Raw genomic sequence first — 17,431 nt, 5'->3', positions numbered from 1 at the left:
TTGTCCCTAGATTTCTTCATTTGTGTAGTGGAATTAATCTAAAGTGGTGATAAGGAAAGTACTTACCTTATAGGCTCTTGAGATGATCAAATTAGACAATACTCATTAGACTCCTAATACAGTGTCTTGCACAGTAAGGTCTCTTGGTAAAGGTTAGTTGTCTTCTCATTATACCATGCTGGAGGTTTTCTTTCCTTTCCTTTTTTATTTTCTCCTATTTTCCTTAAGTTTTCTTCCTGGTTTCTACTAATAAAACATTTAAGAATGTTCAGTATGCTACAGATATTTTTACGAGACCCTAAGATGGAGACAACAATACATAAATACTTATTCATTGTTATAAAAGTTGCATTAGAAGGGATTATACCCATTGGACATCATTTTTAGTCCCTACTGCATTTATCAATTTCTTGCTTTCCCCAGAAAGGTGACAGGGTTTTCACTACGAGCACCATCTCGGGGGGCTATGCCGAGTATGCTCTCGCAGCCGATCACACCGTTTACACACTACCAGGAAAACTGGACTTGAAGCAAGGAGCTGCCATTGGTATTCCCTATTTTACTGCTTATCGAGCCCTGCTCCACAGGTAATGACACACACGGTCGGTCATACAGCCAGTATTGCCTGCCTTCCTACCATGCGTCCATGTCTCTCATATTTGGTCACTATTTAGTTACCATTAAGCATTTATGGACTGGAAACTGTGCTAATTTGGGAGATTATTCTAATCACTGGGGATACAAAGAAGAGCAAAACGCTATCATTGTCTTTAAGATACTGACAGTCTAGTTAGAGAGACAGACATGAGAGTAATAATATTGATGTATAATGTGGAAAGTACGGTGGTATAGATGTGCATAGGGATTTATGGGATCATAAGGGATGTAACAGTGGTGATGAGATAGGGCTTCCTGCCAAGATGTGAGGCTTCGATTATTTTAAAGTCATGGTTCAAAAATCTTGTTATCCAGCCCTAGAAACTAATTGCTGCAATTTAAAAATACCATGTAGGGCCCTTCCGTAGACCCACTGGTCAGTTCCCACGGCTGGGATCTGAGAATTTATATATATATATTTTTAAAGATTTGATCTTTAAGTAATCTCTATACCCAACATGGGGCATGAACTCACAACCCAAAGATCAAGAGTCACATGCTCCACCAACTGAGCTAGCCAGGCACCCTTCTGAAAATCTGTACTTTAATCAAGGAGTTTTCTTGGGAAAGAATACCAAGCGGAGGGGGTAGGGGGTAGGCAGAGAAAATTCTGGACAATGGGAAAAGCCTGCTGTTGGGGGGGGAATATGATATTTAAGGAGAGCTATAGCAGTTTGATTTTGTTGGATAGAATATTTCAAGGCAAAGAGTCGTGTTGCATTAGGTTGGAATATAGTAATCTTTTAATAAATATTAGCTGTCACATGAAATAGGTAGGTTTCAGATTGTAAAAAGCAAGATGATAGAGCTCACACACTGTTCTGTAAGGGATTGGGGTCATGAAGTGTTTTATTCAGGAGATTGATACTGTTATAGGATTTTTTTATTAAGATTACCTATGAGCTATGTGAAGGATGGATTCGATGACAGGAATGGAGAAAGAGATGGGAGGGTCTTACACGGGTGTCCTTTAGGCAAAATACTTAAGGGCCAGAGGAAGGGCCATGGTAGAAAAGGTGTAAGGGAAAGGACAGCTATTAGAGGGTAAAACCAGTTGTGTTTGGTGACTGTTTGCTGTGGAGAATGAGAGAGAAGATGAACTTACAGATACTTCTAGCTCTTTAGGTTGGATAATGTTGAACTATGACAAAGAAAAAAAGGAAAAAGTTTCAGAGGGAAGCTTGGTCCAGTTTTGGAGTTGAAACCAAGATAGGTACTGTGATGGAGAAGATCAGAAACCTGTTGGGTGAAATTATCTGATGCCTAGAGACTAAAGATGTCAACATGGGGCTGTCAGCCGGTGGGTGGGAGTTGACAAGATGAAAGTGACTGAAATCCTTCAGGGAGTGAAGAACAGTGGAGTGAGAGTAGAGAGTTAGAGAATATCAGCATGTAGGAGTATAGTCAGAGGTAAGGGAAAGAGACCTAAGAGACCAAAGGGAGTGTTTGCCAAGGCCAAGGTTGTCTAGAGGTCATGGTGTCTATAATAAACACCTGTTAAGTTCATGTTTTTTGAAGACAGGAAGACTTGGGTTACAGTACTGTCTTCTACTAGCAGCCATATGACTGTGGTCCGGTTACTTTCCTGTCTCAGCCGTAGTTTACTGGTTTGAAAAACGTGAATATTAATAACACCTCCTTCCTAGGGGTGTGGTGAGAATTCAGTGAGGTCATACCTGTTAAGCTCAGTACAGATCCCAGTGCAGAGTAAATATTCCTTCAGTGTTGATAGTGTTAGGGGCAATAGTTGATGTCACTACCAAGAAGGAAAGCTAGCTGTCAAATGCAGGAGTGAGGTGTGTTTGGAAAAAAGAGCAGCTGGGCTTAGCAATTCAGAGGTGATGGTGACTTGAGTCAGGTCACTTTCAGTAGAGTGGTGAGACAGAAGTTTGAGTGGGCTGAGGAAGGAGGTGGAATTGGGTTCCTCAAATGGAGGTAGTTAGGGAGGAGGAAGTAGAAGAGTACTTGGGAATTTGTGGGGACAAAAGGTTAGACGGGAGTTGAATATGTCTATAGCTGAGGAAAGATCTAGCAGAGGGAGCAATGGAAGGTTTGGAAGAGAGGGTGGAGTGGCAGGTAGTAGGATGGAAAGATGTAGAATACGTGGAGAGATTGGCTTTAGAGATCAAAAGGACAGCTCTTCTGCTAAACTTAGAAGCGGTAAAGATGATATAACTATGGAAAAGTTTGTGGGTAGGAAGAGGTGGAGTGTTGAAGGAACTCATAAGAGATTGCCTCACTTTTCATCATGAAATAGGAGGCAAAGTGTTCTTTTGACAATCAGGATGGAAGTGGCACCAAAATGCATGATCACGTGATTTTATTATTTTTTTTAATATAGTACATCACCATTTGGATAGATTATCAAGGAAGTTAGATTTTAACATTAATCCAGGGCTGGAGTATCAGTGGCATAATGCAATAGTGTGAAGGAGGTGAGAGCACGGGAGATGAAGAGAGAGGAGTTGGGTTGAACTACCATGAGGTCCTAGCTGGCTAGTACAGGAAACAGGACCAGGAGGAGCTAGTGGGCAGAAATTGAGCAATCAGGAGACAGCAATCTCTGGGAAGTTGAAGGAAAGATGTTGAAAGACTATGGGCTTACAGAATTAGGAGATTACTGGTTGTTAGAGTCTGATATATTTCTTCAGTAGAGTGGTTGAGGGCGGTTACCTGGTTCTTCCTTGGGAGAGAATTCAGGGGAGAATTCAGGAATTGTGATTTAAGGTTTTCTTCCCAGAGAATGTTGAAATCTGTTAGATTAGGGCTGACTTTTTGGGGTGGAAGAGAGAGCCCCCATGCCAGGTGCTAATATTCAGTGACTGGGAGGAAGCATGGAGCAGCAGCATGGAAGGCCAGGCCAAAGCTTGTGCCCCTGCTTGAGCCCCTGGGGGAGATGACTATATTTGTCAGGATTCTCCAGAGGAGCAGAACAACAGAACGTGTCTGTACGGATGACATACATATATACAGAGAGAGAGAGAGAGATTGATTTGTGGAGGCTTGGTGAATTTAAAGTCTGATAGGGTAAACTGGCAGGCTGGAGACTCAGGAGAGAGCTGCAGTTCAAGTTCAAAGGCAATCGACTAGCAGAAGCCCTTCCTGCTCCAGAAGTCAGTTTTTGTTACCTTAAGGCCTTCAACTGATTGGATGAGGCCCTACAGAGACATTCAGAATCATGTTTAACCAAATTCTGGCCCCAGGCCCAGCCAAGTTGACACACAAAATTAACCATCACAGTGACTCTGTGCAAGGGTAGAAGGATCCTAGCTGTGAGATCTGGGAGAGGGTTAGCTTGCTTTTTCACCACCCTCCCCAGGTCCTGTGGTTTAGGAGATGTACCCTTAGTGTACAATTAGATGTACCAATACCACAGTATGGTATTGGTAATCCTACTCCCTTACATTTATACTTTTTAAAATGTCAAAGATAATAGTTCTCTTAGTTTATCATTTCAGACTCACTGCCCTCGGTCCCCTTATTGCTAAACAAGAGAACTGTAAGAAGTTTCATTTACTGCTCATAATTGCCGTTCGTCAGCTGTTGGTACACAGCCTTGAGCACGACTCGGGGTCATTGTGTTCTTAGTCCCAGACTGAACAGAATGTCTGTTCAGTGTGGCCACCCCCTATTTTTCTAGGAAGTAGGAGATTCTCCCTAAGAATCAGATCTGGATCACAGAACAGCTGCTGGATTGGGACATTAGCACTTGTCCATCCAGAGTAATAAAGCATCCCCTAACTGTCTTGCTGCGTGTGCCTTATTTTTCGGTATAATGAACCGGAAGTGGAAAGAGTATGTCATTTCACTGAAAGATCTAGACATTTTTTGGTGTGACAGGATTGATCATATTTCTTACTGTCGTACCACTGCGGATTCAGCATTGCTCTCTGAAACCTGGGCTTAGAAGCTGTGCGACCTGATGTTCAAAGGCATGGAGAAGAAAAAATGGTTTCTTAAATCACCTAACTTCTGTGTTTCCTTGGGCATTTCCCTGGGTCACAGTATCAAGACTGTGCTTATCGTAATCCTCTTTTTTTTTTTTTCCCCATAATCCTCTTTTGAGACACTTTCTGTGGGAATGAATGAGAGATTCCAGGTCCTCTAGGTTTAGCTCTTTAACTTCACATACCTCCAAAGACTGTAGCCTCCCAGAGGTAAGGTAGCACCCCATGTGCTACCAGCATCCAGCACTGTGCCTGGAACATAATAGGTTCTTATTAAATGTTTGTTGAATGAACAAATGAATTTCATGTTTTCCTTTGTCTGTGACTGAAGAACCCTCATTTGATACTGTGAAGATTGGAGAATATTTTGGGCTGTAGAACAAAATGAGTTTCTTTTTTTTTTTTTAAGATTTTATTTATTTATTTGACAGAGAGAAATCACAAGTAGATGGAGAGGCAGGCAGAGAGAGAGAGGGAAGCAGGCTCCCCGCTGAGCAGAGAGCCCGATGTGGGACTCGATCCCAGGACCCTGAGATCATGACCTGAGCTGAAGGGAGCGGCTTAACCCACTGAACCACCCAGGCGCCCCACAAAATGAGTTTCTTGTTTAGGGAAGTGTTAGCTGAACTGAGGGTGGAATTTCCTTAAGATGACAAACACCTGCGCTTCATTATCTTCAAAGTGAGGTGATGAACCCTTGTCTTGTTTCGCAGTGCCCGTGTGAAAGCTGGAGAAAGTGTTCTGGTTCATGGGGCTAGTGGAGGAGTAAGTATTTGTTTATTTTTAAGTTTATGTTTAAAGGAGCTTATGTGTGTAGGTTTTACTTATATTTCTTTTCAGTCATTTTTAAAAGCCGAGTTAATAAATACAATCAGTATTTGTAGTCAGTAAAGAGATTCCTCTCTGTAGTAAAGCTTCTTAAAATGCTGTGTTCTGAAGGTGATTCCTTGTCATTAGTTTAGCATTTCTCTGTTAAAACATTCAACAGATCACCCCATTAAAAATGTCTGTGTTAGGTTTTCCACCGGTGTCAGGTGCAGACCAAAATAAACTAGCTTTGTTTTTGCCTTCAAGTAGCATATGTTATAAGAGTATTTATTTAGAATTTTAAATAGTTGTTTAAAGTTAATATTAATTCCATATTCCCTTAGATAAGGAAACTAAGGCTTATTAAAGCTTTACCTATGTTGCCCCAGACAGCATGGCAAAGCCACACGGTGAATTCTCAGACCCTTCTATCTCCCTTCCACTGTTCACCTGCTGTGCTTTGATGACATTCATGGAATGCACGGTGTACAGCTGTGTCCTTAACACTACAACCCATGGCTTAAAATGCTAATGTGGGTGGGGGAGGGGACTGAGAACTTTAAAATAAGCTCTTCAGTGAAATAACCCAACACAGGGCTGTCAGAAGCTTCTTCAAGAAACCAGCTGTCAATCTGCCTCTGAGGAGCTTAGAGGAAAAGTTAGAGCTCTGAGGTTGGAATTTAACAAGAAATCCACATGACCTCTATCCTGCATGTAGAGGCTTTAGAAATTTTGGAGATGAGATTTCACATTTTTTTTAAAATACAGGGCCTGGGGCTGGATGGCTCACCTTGAGGAAGCTGGTTAACCCTTTCAGAGCATTGTATATTCCTCAGAGTAGTCAAAAGGAGTAGCCTGTTAAATGACACATTGTTCCCGGAGTAATGAATGGCATCCTGAAGATGTGAAATTACCTCTAAAGGTGGCCAGGTAGTACCGAGCATTCAGCCTATTGTGTTTCTGTTATTTAAATAGATGAAGCACAAGGTTCCACACTTAGCCTCCTGTCTACCTCGTATCTGTTCTGAAGGATTTCACAGATCAGAGTATTTACTAAAAAGACTAAGATTGTCTTTTGGGGACTTGAGAAAATATGACAGATATACCTTGTCAAAAATTCCCATTGCTTAGCTTCACCAAAGAGGCTATTTTGGGGTTAAATTAAATTTAACCCAAAATAACTAAAGGATCTGTCATACTTGAATTTATTTAAATTGCTTTGACTTTCAGAGAAGTAACCTGGTGCTCTCTATAAAAGGGAGAGGTTTCATAGGAAGAGGAGAGAAGAATTTAAAGAAAATCTTTTTATTCCCTTTACCCTCGTGTAAAAAGCCCAGTCACTTCACCATGGTTTAAAAAAAAAAAATTTTTTTTTTTTTTTAAAGGCAAAATCCACAGTGTTCTCTGAGCTGCCTGAGTTTGTTAAATCCTTGGCTAGCAGGGATAGGCTGGCGGCCTGGTGTGAGAAGCGCTTCTGATCCTCCCTGCCCTACCAGAGGGAAATAGTACTGGGTTTTGTCTTGCTTCCGTTTGTACTTTCTGTCCTCATTTAATTCAAATTCCTCTGGGATTATGTTGTGTATTTAAAATGGTGTGGAATTGATGAACACAGCTGTTATCCAGATACGTTGGTAGGGAGTGCCCTATTTTAGTGTCAGCAAAGTAAATAGAAGAAAAATAGTTGACACATAACGGTACATAATCTGTTGAAGTACTGTTGCTGGTATAATTGTTGACAAGAAGAGCATAAACAGTACCTTCAGAACAGCTCTTAAATGCCTCTTTAGAGTAGAGCAGAAGGAGATATATTTACATTAAATCTTTAGTTCAGATACAGTTTTATTAGAGGCCTGTGGTTTTTTTTTTAATTTAAAGTAGCAAAAATCAATAGTGCTAACTCCGTACAATATTGTATTTCATGGAATTGAGTGTCTTTGTGACTCATGAGACCGTGAGTCCCAGGCATTTGTTTGTTTGTTTTGGTTAAATCAAACAGATCCCTGCCAAAACCCAACTGAGTTCAGACTCGACACTCCCATATGCCGTACAATCTTTACAGTCTATTTCAGGCCTGGGAGTCTGTGATTCTGTTGCAGTTTTAATCAGTTTCTGTCATCATATTTCATCTTAATTCTTTTCTATCATTCCCAATCCGTAATGGTTTCACCTTCCTCTGAATCACTGGTTATCACTGAGGGGTGGTTTGGCATCATCCCATCTCCCCCTTGAACATTTGGGGCAGCGTCTGGGGACATTTTTGGTTTTCACTGGGTAGAAGGGCTGTGGTGTCTAGTGGATAGAAACCAGACATGCTGCTAAACATCCTTCAAAGCATAGGCTAGCCCCTGCAACACAGAATTGTCCCGCCCCAAATGTCAGTAGTGCTAAGTTTGAGAAGCCCTGCTGTAAATGTATGTGACACTTATCTGTACCATTCACGTGGCCTGTAACCAAACATAGGTTTCCTAGTCCTGCAAATTTTAAAAAAAACTGCTTTTGTTTATATTCCTTATATGGTTTTATTTCTCCTTTATCCTAAGCACATCTATATAGTGATCTAGTGATTTCATGCAGTCCATGGCTTTAAATACCATCTATAAGTGATGAATCTCAAATTTAAATTTCCAACTCTGGATGCTCCCAAGTCCACATGCATATTCAGCTAATTATTGCATATCCTCAGTTAAGTGAGCAAATCCTGCTCAGCATTTGCAAAGGGAATGCATGCTCCTCTGGCCACATCTTGCACTGCCTCCCATGTGCCCTACCCTCAAGCCACATTGACCCTCTTTCTGTCCAGGCTATTCTCGTGTCACCAGGTGAGCCAGGACCATTCTGCCTACAACATTCTCCACCAGGCTTTCCACATCTTCACACGGCTTGTCCCTCACTTGACTTAGGTCTCATCTCTTCAGAGTTGCCTTTCTTGGTGACCTCACTAGTCCTTCTGCCTATCTCCAATGGGCTAGGTTTTTTTTATAGCACTTTTTCATAGCTAAATTTATTTTATTCATTAATTTGTGTGTTTATTATTTTCCTCCTTTCTCAGAATATAAGTTTCTTGCATGAAGTATCATGTCTAGCATATAGTAAACAATAAATGGTCATCATATGGATGAATGAATGAATTTGCTCATACACCTATCTCTTCTGCTTAAATGATGTCACATTTGTCATTTAGCATTTTATATGTATTGTTTAAGTATGAAGTCAGGGAGCAAGTTTTGAATGACTTTAAACCCCTTACCTTTTGCACAAAGTAGGTGCTGAGTAAGCATTTTGATACAGTGGTTAAAAACTCAAGCTCTGCAGACTGAATTGGTCCAGCTCTGTGATTTGGCCCTGTTCCCATCTCTGTGACCTGGTCAAGTTACTTATATTTTATGAGCTTCAGTTTTCTCATCTGTGGAATATGGACAATAATAATATCTACCTCCCAGGCTTATTGTGAGGATAAAATAAAGCAATGGATAAGGATAAAATAAAGCATTCTGTGGTACCTGACACATTACAAATACTCAATAAAAGTTAGTTATTGTTGTTCTTCTTTCTTCATACCTTGTCATAGACTTGGAATTCTTTAAGGATAGGGTAGGACTTAGAAGAACCTTAAGTTTATTACGTATATTTAATAAATATTTGTAGGGATGCCAAGAATCCAAAACTAGGTGTTTATATTTTGTTTTTCAGGTTGGACTAGCAGCATGCCAAATTGCCAGAGCTTACGGCTTAAAGGTTTTGGGCACAGCTGGTACTGAGGAAGGACAAAACATTGTTTTGCAAAATGGAGCCCATGAAGTGTTCAATCACAGAGAACCTAATTATATTGAAAAAATTAAGGTAAAATAACTCTATAGTTTTATAAAAGTAGATTTTATTTCTTGGGAGACTTACTTTTTTTGTGAGCTCTTTTCTAAACAGCCACTCTCTTAAAGTTGTTTGCTATTTTTTTTTTTTTTTAAAGATTTTATTTATTTATTTGACAGAGAGAAATCACAAGTAGATGGAGAGGCAGGCAGAGAGAGAGGGAAGCAGGCTCCCTGCTGAGCAGAGAGCCCGATGCGGGACTTGATCCCAGGACCCTGAGATCATGACCTGAGCCGAAGGCAGCGGCTTAACCCACTGAGCCACCCAGGCGCCCCAAAGATTTTATTTATTTAGTTGAGAGAGAGACAGTGAGAGAGAGCACTAGCGAGGAGAAGGTCAGAGAGCGAAGCAGACTCCCCATGGAGCTGGGAGCCCGATGCGGGACTCGATCCCGGGACTCCAGGATCACGCCCTGAGCCGAAGGCAGTCGTCCAACCAACTGAGCCACCCAGGCGTCCCTGTTTGCTATTTTTTTAATGCCTATGTATGTTTCATAGCTTTAGTAAATTAAAAAGCAGAGGTGTCTAATTTTCAGACCTTTACTCTCATCTGTCTTGTTTATGTTTAATCAAATAAAACCTACCCTTTCCAGAGTCTTACAGCTATCAAAATTGGTACTCTTTAGTGCAGTCACATTTTAAGTAAAGTCACAGCTTTGTATTTAGAGCCCTGAGGTGTTCTTTTCTTTTTTTAGATTTTTTTATTTTGTTTTGTTTTAATCATTTAAATTCAATTACCATATAGCATATTATTGGTTTCAGAGGTACAAGTCTGTGATTCATCAGTATTTTATAACACCCAGTGCTCAGTACACACGTGCCCTCCTTAATGTCTGTCACCCAGTTACCCCATTCTCCACCCCTTACCCTCCAACAACCCTCAGTTTGTTTCCTATGATTAGGAAGGAGTCTCTTCTGTTTTGTCTCCCCCTCTGGTTTCGTCTTGTTTCATTTTTTTTTTCCTTTCTTCCGCTATGATCCTGTGTTTTGTTTCTTAAATTCTACATATGAGTGAGATCATATGATCATTGCCTTTCTCTGACTGACTTATTTCACTGAGCATAATGTTCTCTAGCTCCATCTACATTGTTGCAAATAGCAAGATTGCATTTTTGATGGCTGAGTAATATTCCATTGTAGATATATACCACCTCTTCTTTATCCACTCATCTGTAAATTGATTTATTTATTTTAGAGATAGAGAGAGTGAGTGTGGCAGAGGGAGGCAGAGGGAAGGAGCAGAGGGAGAGAGACAGAGATACTCAAGCAGACTCCATGCTGAGCGTGGAGCTGGGAATGCAGCTCTATCTCATAACTCTGAGATCATGACCTGAGCTGAAACCCAAGAGTCAGACTGCACCCTTTTTTTTATATTTGTAGGTACTGTGAAATGATCAGTACAATAAGTTCATTAACATCCAACACCATACATTGTTAAAAAAGTTTTTTTCTTCTAAGAACTTTCAAGATCTACTCTTTGCAACTTTTAGATCTGTGATACAGTCTTATTAACTATGGTCACCAGGCTATACTTTACATCCCCATGACTTTTTTTTTCTTTTTTTAAACTGGAAGTTTCTACCTTTTTGACCATATTCACCATTTCGCCCACTTCCAATCCCCTGCCTCTGGCAACCACGAGATTTTCCCAACCTAATTTCTTTTGGTATAATTTTTCAATGGAAGGTGAGGTACCTAGAGATTACAAACTGGCTCTGTGTAGCCTAGGGAAAAAAGTTGATTTTTTAATTGGATGCCAAGAAGGAATGAAGAACCATTTCCCTCATCCAGAGCAGGGAGTTAGGCTTTAGTTAGTTGTTGCATATAGTCCATTGTTAGAGCAGAACTCAAGCAGATTCTGAAGTTCTCTGTTTGCACTGTAGTAGCAATTTACTGAACACTGATTACTTTGCTAAACCTCAAATTACTTGTTGAGACTTAAAATTTTCCAGGTACTGATTACTGTGTAACCTCAGCTATTACAAATGGAGGAAAATACAAGGGAGAGTATATTTATTAGCACTAAATCATCTTGCCAAAAAACTGAGTAAAGCTACTCCTTTGTGTATGTCTAGGAAACCTAGAATTAATTGAATATTCACTCCTGATACCATCATCCAAGAGTATTTACAAAGATGAAAAATGGCCCATTATTTTAAGAATATATTTTTGTTTTGCAGACATATAACTTTAAGACCCTGAAGTCTTATGGCTTCTTTCTCGTCTGTTAGGTCCTTCTGCTTAAGTCTCTCTCGTTCTCCGGATCACTCCCTTACCCTTTATCCACACCCTTCACCCCCTCTACCACCAACACTTCTTGAAAAAGCAGTGAGTACTTACTCTTTTTACTTCCTTACCTCCCATCACCTTCCACTGCATTTTGCTTGTCAGAGGTCACTGGTGAACTCTTAATTATCCATCTGCTGCTTCTGACCTGGCCTCATCCTGTGTGATTTTTTTGGCAGCAGCTGACCCTGACCACATCTCCTGGAAGCTGGTTCTCTTCTTACTTCCCTGACTTCATTTGCAGTCCCCTTCCTCCTCATAATACTTAAATGTTGCTGTGCTTTTCCCGTTGGTCTCGTGTCTTCCGTGGTGCGAGACCTTCCTCTGATCAGTCTCTCCTGTACCCATGGCTTCTGTTTGTGCCCACATCCTGCTGATTTCCAGCACTGTTTCTGGCCTGCATTCCCTTCCTTCATGCCATCAGCCTGCTAGATGTGGCCACTAGTCTCTTCATCTGAGACAGACCCACATTTCATTTTTTATTCCTATCTTTTTTTTTTTTTTTAAGATTTTATTTATTTGACAGAGAGAGAGATCACAAGTAGGCAGAGAGGCAGGCAGAGAGAGAGAGAGAAGGAAGCAGGCTCCGTGCCGAGCAGAGAGCCTGATGCAGGACTCAATCCCAGAACCCTGAGACCATGAAGGCAGAGGCTTAACCCAGTGAGCCACCCAGGCGCCCCTATTCCTATCTTTTAATCGCTATTCTACTTCCTACCTGTCAGGTCGATCACCTCCGTCTGTTAGTTTCCACTCTGACATGCCTTTCAAATATGTCTCCCTCTTCATTCTCGTCTCTGCTATGACTTAGTTTAGTCCTCATCTTCTTCTCCAGCTTTGTCTGTTATTTGTAAGTGACCTAGTAGTCCCTTCTGTCTCCACAGTTTCCTGAATTATTTGGTTCTCCTTTAAAAAAAAAAAATAGAAAAGAAAAAATCTCCAGAAATACCTCAAATGGAAGCTCCATGAGGGTAGGAATTTTTGTCTTTCTTGTTCCCTGCTGCACCTTCAGTGTCTAAAACAGTGTCTGGCAGAAAAATTAATTAATGAACACCTGCCCCCCCCAAGTCTACACCCTTTAACATGGCATTTGATGCATGTTCCCAGCCCATAGCAGTTGACAGTCACCTCTCTACCTCTTCCTCTCCCCCTACCCGCCTTCCGAACACATGCCCCAGCTCCCCTAGGATACTTTCTAATCCTGACTTGGACTCTTAGGCCATAGCTCTTCTGTTTTCTCTTTATTCTGCCTCAGTGCTGGCTCCTCTTCCTTCCTTTTTGCTTAAGGAACTCCTGTTCATTCCTCAGGGCCTAGGACCTCATCTCTGTGGAACTTCCTCTGATCATTACAGGTGATCAGACTTACAGCTTTGTTTTTCTCTATAACCTATAGTTTATTTCCATTGTCGCAGCACTTAGCTCTTTCCATCACAGCCTTGACTGCAGTATGTTTCCATCTTTCTGCCTAGCTTTGTTTTGAGTTCTCTGTGTCCATCTTTGAATCCCCAGTACTTAACAATGCCTGGCACTGGTATTCTTTTTTTTTTTTTTTTTTTTTTTTTTTGGTTAAATAAAATGAGTATAAGGTATATATGTATAACTTATTTAAGAGAAGAGCCAGTTTTGGATGTGGCAAACCAACATCTCTGAAAACCCAAAAGAAAAGGAGTAGTATGGCAGGCTGATTATAAATCACTTGGGACAAAACTGAATGCACACAAAGAAAATACTGCAACACCAGATAGCCAATGATTTCCTTCTTTTGTCTTTTGTTTTTTAACAAAAGTGGAAGCCTTTTTGGGATTTGATACTTGTTGTTTGCTTGTCTCTGAAAATTCGTTTTGAGAGGCACCTGGGTGGCTCAGTGGGTTAAGCCTCTGCCTTCAGCTCAGGTCGTGATCTAGGGTCCTGGGATCAAGTTCTGCATCTGGTCTCTCTGCTCAGCAGGGGGCCTGCTTCCCTCTCTGTCTCTTTCTCTGTCTACTTGTGATCTCTCTGTCAAATAAATAAATAAAATCTTTAAAAAAAAATACGTTTTGAAAACAGAAGATTTTCAACTGAGGAAAAGTATTTTATAGTCAAGTTGAGTCAAAGCACTTGAAATTTATTTAGTATAAATCTTTATCACTTTAGATGTTGTGACTGGTCCCTTGGAATTACATCAACACTATATAATTAGGTCATTTAAAAATTAGTGTTATTAGTCTTAAAAATGTCGCATTTTATGTCTTTTGAAACATATTTCTATAATATATGGGACTGTGATAACTGTTCTACAGTTTTTTTTACTTGTTCTCTTATCTTACTCTGCATTCTTATTTATTACATAGAAATCTGTTGGTGAAAAAGGAATTGATGTGATCATTGAAATGTTAGCTAATGTAAATCTTAGTAATGATTTGAATCTTCTGTCATATGGAGGACGAGTAATAGTAAGTATTTTTTTTTTTTTTTTTTACCATTTCGAGGCTTTACCATAATTCAGTACTATTTTTCAGTGATCTTTAACTATAGACGAGTTGTTTTTCTTACTAGGTCGTTGGCAGCAGAGGTCCTATTGAAATAAACCCACGGGACACCATGGCAAAGGAATCTAGTATAATTGGAGTTGCTCTGTATTCATCAACTAAGGTAGGAAAAGAAGTGACTCTGATTTTGATAACTTAAACATCGATACAGTTTGCCTACTCAAGCAGACTGTAAGTTCCAGTAAATGTTGAACTTAATTATCTGACTGGGTGGGTATGTTAAGGATTAGTCACTACAAGATAACTGGGGTGGGGGTGGGGGGAGATGAAATTTATTTTCCAAGGCAAGACACTTTTGAGAGAGAAAGGAGATACTATTAGTAATTACTTCAGGACAATAGGGTTTTTGTAAACTGACCCTGCCTCAGGCAAATTGTACTTACATTTAGTCTGTAGAAAACTTTTTCTGTAGTTCTGGACAAATGACAAAAGCCACATATTCGTAAGGAACTGTTTATGTTCTGACTCTTAGAATCTGAAAATTTTTAATCCTTCTGAAAATTAATTCATGTGTTCTTCTACAAAAAGACCTTTTTCTTTCATGTAGGAGGAGTTTAGGCAATTTGCAGCGGCCCTTCAAGCTGGAATGGAAATTGGTTGGTTGAAACCTGTAATAGGTTCTCAGTATTCGCTGGAGAAGGTGGCCCAGGCCCACAAAAATATCATCCATAACAGTGGAACTAGTGGGAAAATGATTCTTCTCTTAGAATGACTAATTGTTTCATGTCTTCCTAATGTAGTTAGAGGGTTCCTGCCCCAGTTTTACTCACACTACCTTTCCTCTAATCAGCATTTGTTGGATTCAGTGAGTTTCTCATGTTAAAAAACAAGATTTATCTTTAGAGATGTGGTCATTGGAGTACAATTTATTTTACAGCTCACAATATTCTTTACGCCTCCCACCTGCCTTGAATCAAGAAGTCATTATAGTAGGAAGTAGAATGTCAGTAGTCATTTGGCATTGGGTACATTACAGAAGTGCCTGGTACTTGATCATTAATTCTACACCTTTGACAAAAGCAAGTTAATTCAAAATGAGGCTGTGTGGTTTCCAAGACTGCTTGTTCCTATGAAGGTTCTTTAGTATCTGGTTAGCTCAGAACTGTATCATACTCTGAAGATTTTCTGGACTAAATAAGACCCCTTTTCTAAACTTCTCTCATCTGGATCTGCAAGTCTCTTGCAAGGGCAAGATAATGTCTAGAAAAATTTGTTTTTTAACAAATAGTTTTCCAGTATTTCCCCAAATATTAGTACATCCACTGTGTTGATGGTTGATTGCTCATTGTCCATATATTCTGGGAAGAGGACAGCCTTACTTTTGGTGTAGTAAGATAGGTACGTACATAGTCTCCTGACAGATACTTCTTGATTGATCTGATTTTCAAACTAGATTTAGAATTATCTGTGTAATGGGAGTCATATGTTTTTATTTAAATTAGTAAACAAGTTTGACACATGAAGAATGATCTGCTTTTGTCTTCATTACATGGTGACCTGCAGTAAATTCTGTAGAAAAAATAAAACCTGTGTTTATCTATTTGGTCTTGATATAGTACTTGCCTTACATCTCTTTTACATAATTCCTAACGGTTAATTTCTAACAGTGTTCTGTGCTGGAAGTCCTTATTGAAACTAAAAAAGGAATAATTTCTTAGAAATCTTGACATCAATGTCATGTGCAAAGAAATGAAGTTTGATTGTTAATTTTGTTCTTGCTTTTCTCCATATGCGCGTAGCCTCCTGTATGCATACAAACACACATGCACATACACACATATATGTATAAAGAGATTTATGGAATTTTCTCATAGTTATGGAGGCTGATAAGCCTGAATCTATAGCAGGATTTCTATATTGCAGTATTCTTTCTCGGGGAAACCTCAGTTTTAATTCTGAATGCTTTCAGCCCATTGAGTGAAGCCCACCTGCGTTACTGAGGATAATCTATCTAAAATCACCCGGTGACTCTTTGTAAACACCCAGACAAAACATGGCAATATTATGTTGATACATAAAACCAATCATCACAAGAAGGTGACACAGAGACACAGATGAGGGGCATTTAGTGCAGGCTGGGATTTCTAATTACATGTTTAATATTTTTGATGTATTTGTTAGCTGCCTCCATCCAGAGTAGCTTTGGCCCTGGAAGTACAAAATACATGCAAGCTTCTGAAGACAGAAAAAGGGGGGGGTGGCACGTGGTAACATTTTATAATGTCCTTAGCTTAGCTTTCCTGAGTTAAGGGGCTATGTGTGCCAAGGGGCTTCCATAATTCACAGTGTAAAGAGCATTTTTTCTGTGCAGGATAACATTCAAGAATAACTAAACCTGTTGGGTCGCTTTGACCTGGCTCTGCCTGCCTCCTCACCTACATCTCACAGACGGGAAAACACGTCAGCTCAAACCTTCATTATTTTTCCAACACTGCCATTTTTAGCATGGTGATTTAAAAAAAAAAAAAATCATTTGAAAATTGTCATAGGATGATTTTACTAATCCATAGGAAAATACGTGCTATTAAGGAATAGCTCATATTTGGGGAATTTCCCACATCTAAGAAAAGAGCCCAGAAATGTTAGGAATTATAAAAAAGGATCTGGATTCACTGTGGTCTATAGTCAGGCTGCCGGGTATTAGTGGGACAGCCCATGTATTCTCTTTAAGAGTGAGTCTAGTGATTGTTTATCCTACTCACTTCTAAGAATGTTGTTGTATGGGAGTGAAGATGCTAGAGAAGATGCTCTGATATTCTTTGTAAGTGTCCCTCCACCTTTGTGTTGTAGAATTTCAAATTGGTCACTGATCATACATATTTCTTTGGTGAGAATGTGTTAAAATTACAACAATCTTTTAAAAAGATGATGCAGTTCTATATTTATTGTGCTATGCCTGGTCCTGAGTGGAGCCAGTTAAACAAGTTTCATATGTATTTTTCCAGTGTTAAACCTTACACATTGTACCCTTTGGAAATTTCCTTCCATCTTGAAGAACGAATAGAAGAAGCCATATATATTGCCTCCTTATCCTTGAGATTTCACTATCTTTATGTTCAAAGTTGTGTATAATTGTTAAAATCTATGAAAGAATAAAAAGTGGATTTAAATTAACAACAACAACAAAAAAAGAGTGAGTCTAAATCTCAAACCCACTGTGGGATACAAATGCTTGTCAAACATGGTTGGCAGTCCTTGGTTATCCTTTCCCAGCAGTTGGCAGTCCCTGGTTTTATGTATCAACATAATATTGCCATGTTTCGTCTGGGTGTTTACAAAGAGTCACCAGGTGATTTTAGATAGATTATCCTCGGCTTCATGCAAAAATACCCACAAAGATTGT

General features: G+C 39.7%; 1 protein-coding gene across 1 annotated transcript in view; it reads left to right on the top strand.

The window, feature by feature from the left end:
• CRYZ (crystallin zeta) overlaps window positions 1–17,202 on the top strand; it is a 28,872-nt gene extending 11,670 nt beyond the window's left edge. The window contains exons 4-9 of the mRNA XM_044238479.1: window positions 424–587; window positions 5,318–5,369; window positions 9,102–9,251; window positions 13,891–13,992; window positions 14,096–14,191; window positions 14,636–17,202. Coding sequence (XP_044094414.1) covers window positions 424–587; window positions 5,318–5,369; window positions 9,102–9,251; window positions 13,891–13,992; window positions 14,096–14,191; window positions 14,636–14,800 — 729 coding nt within the window. The 3' untranslated portion in view covers window positions 14,801–17,202. The remainder of the gene's footprint in view (window positions 1–423; window positions 588–5,317; window positions 5,370–9,101; window positions 9,252–13,890; window positions 13,993–14,095; window positions 14,192–14,635) is intronic.
• Window positions 17,203–17,431: the final 229 nt, after the last annotated feature.

Source organism: Neovison vison, chromosome 2, assembly GCF_020171115.1.
Source record: "Neovison vison isolate M4711 chromosome 2, ASM_NN_V1, whole genome shotgun sequence".
Classification (NCBI taxonomy): Eukaryota; Metazoa; Chordata; class Mammalia; order Carnivora; family Mustelidae; genus Neogale; species Neogale vison.
This window is presented reverse-complemented; position numbering and strand designations above follow the sequence as displayed.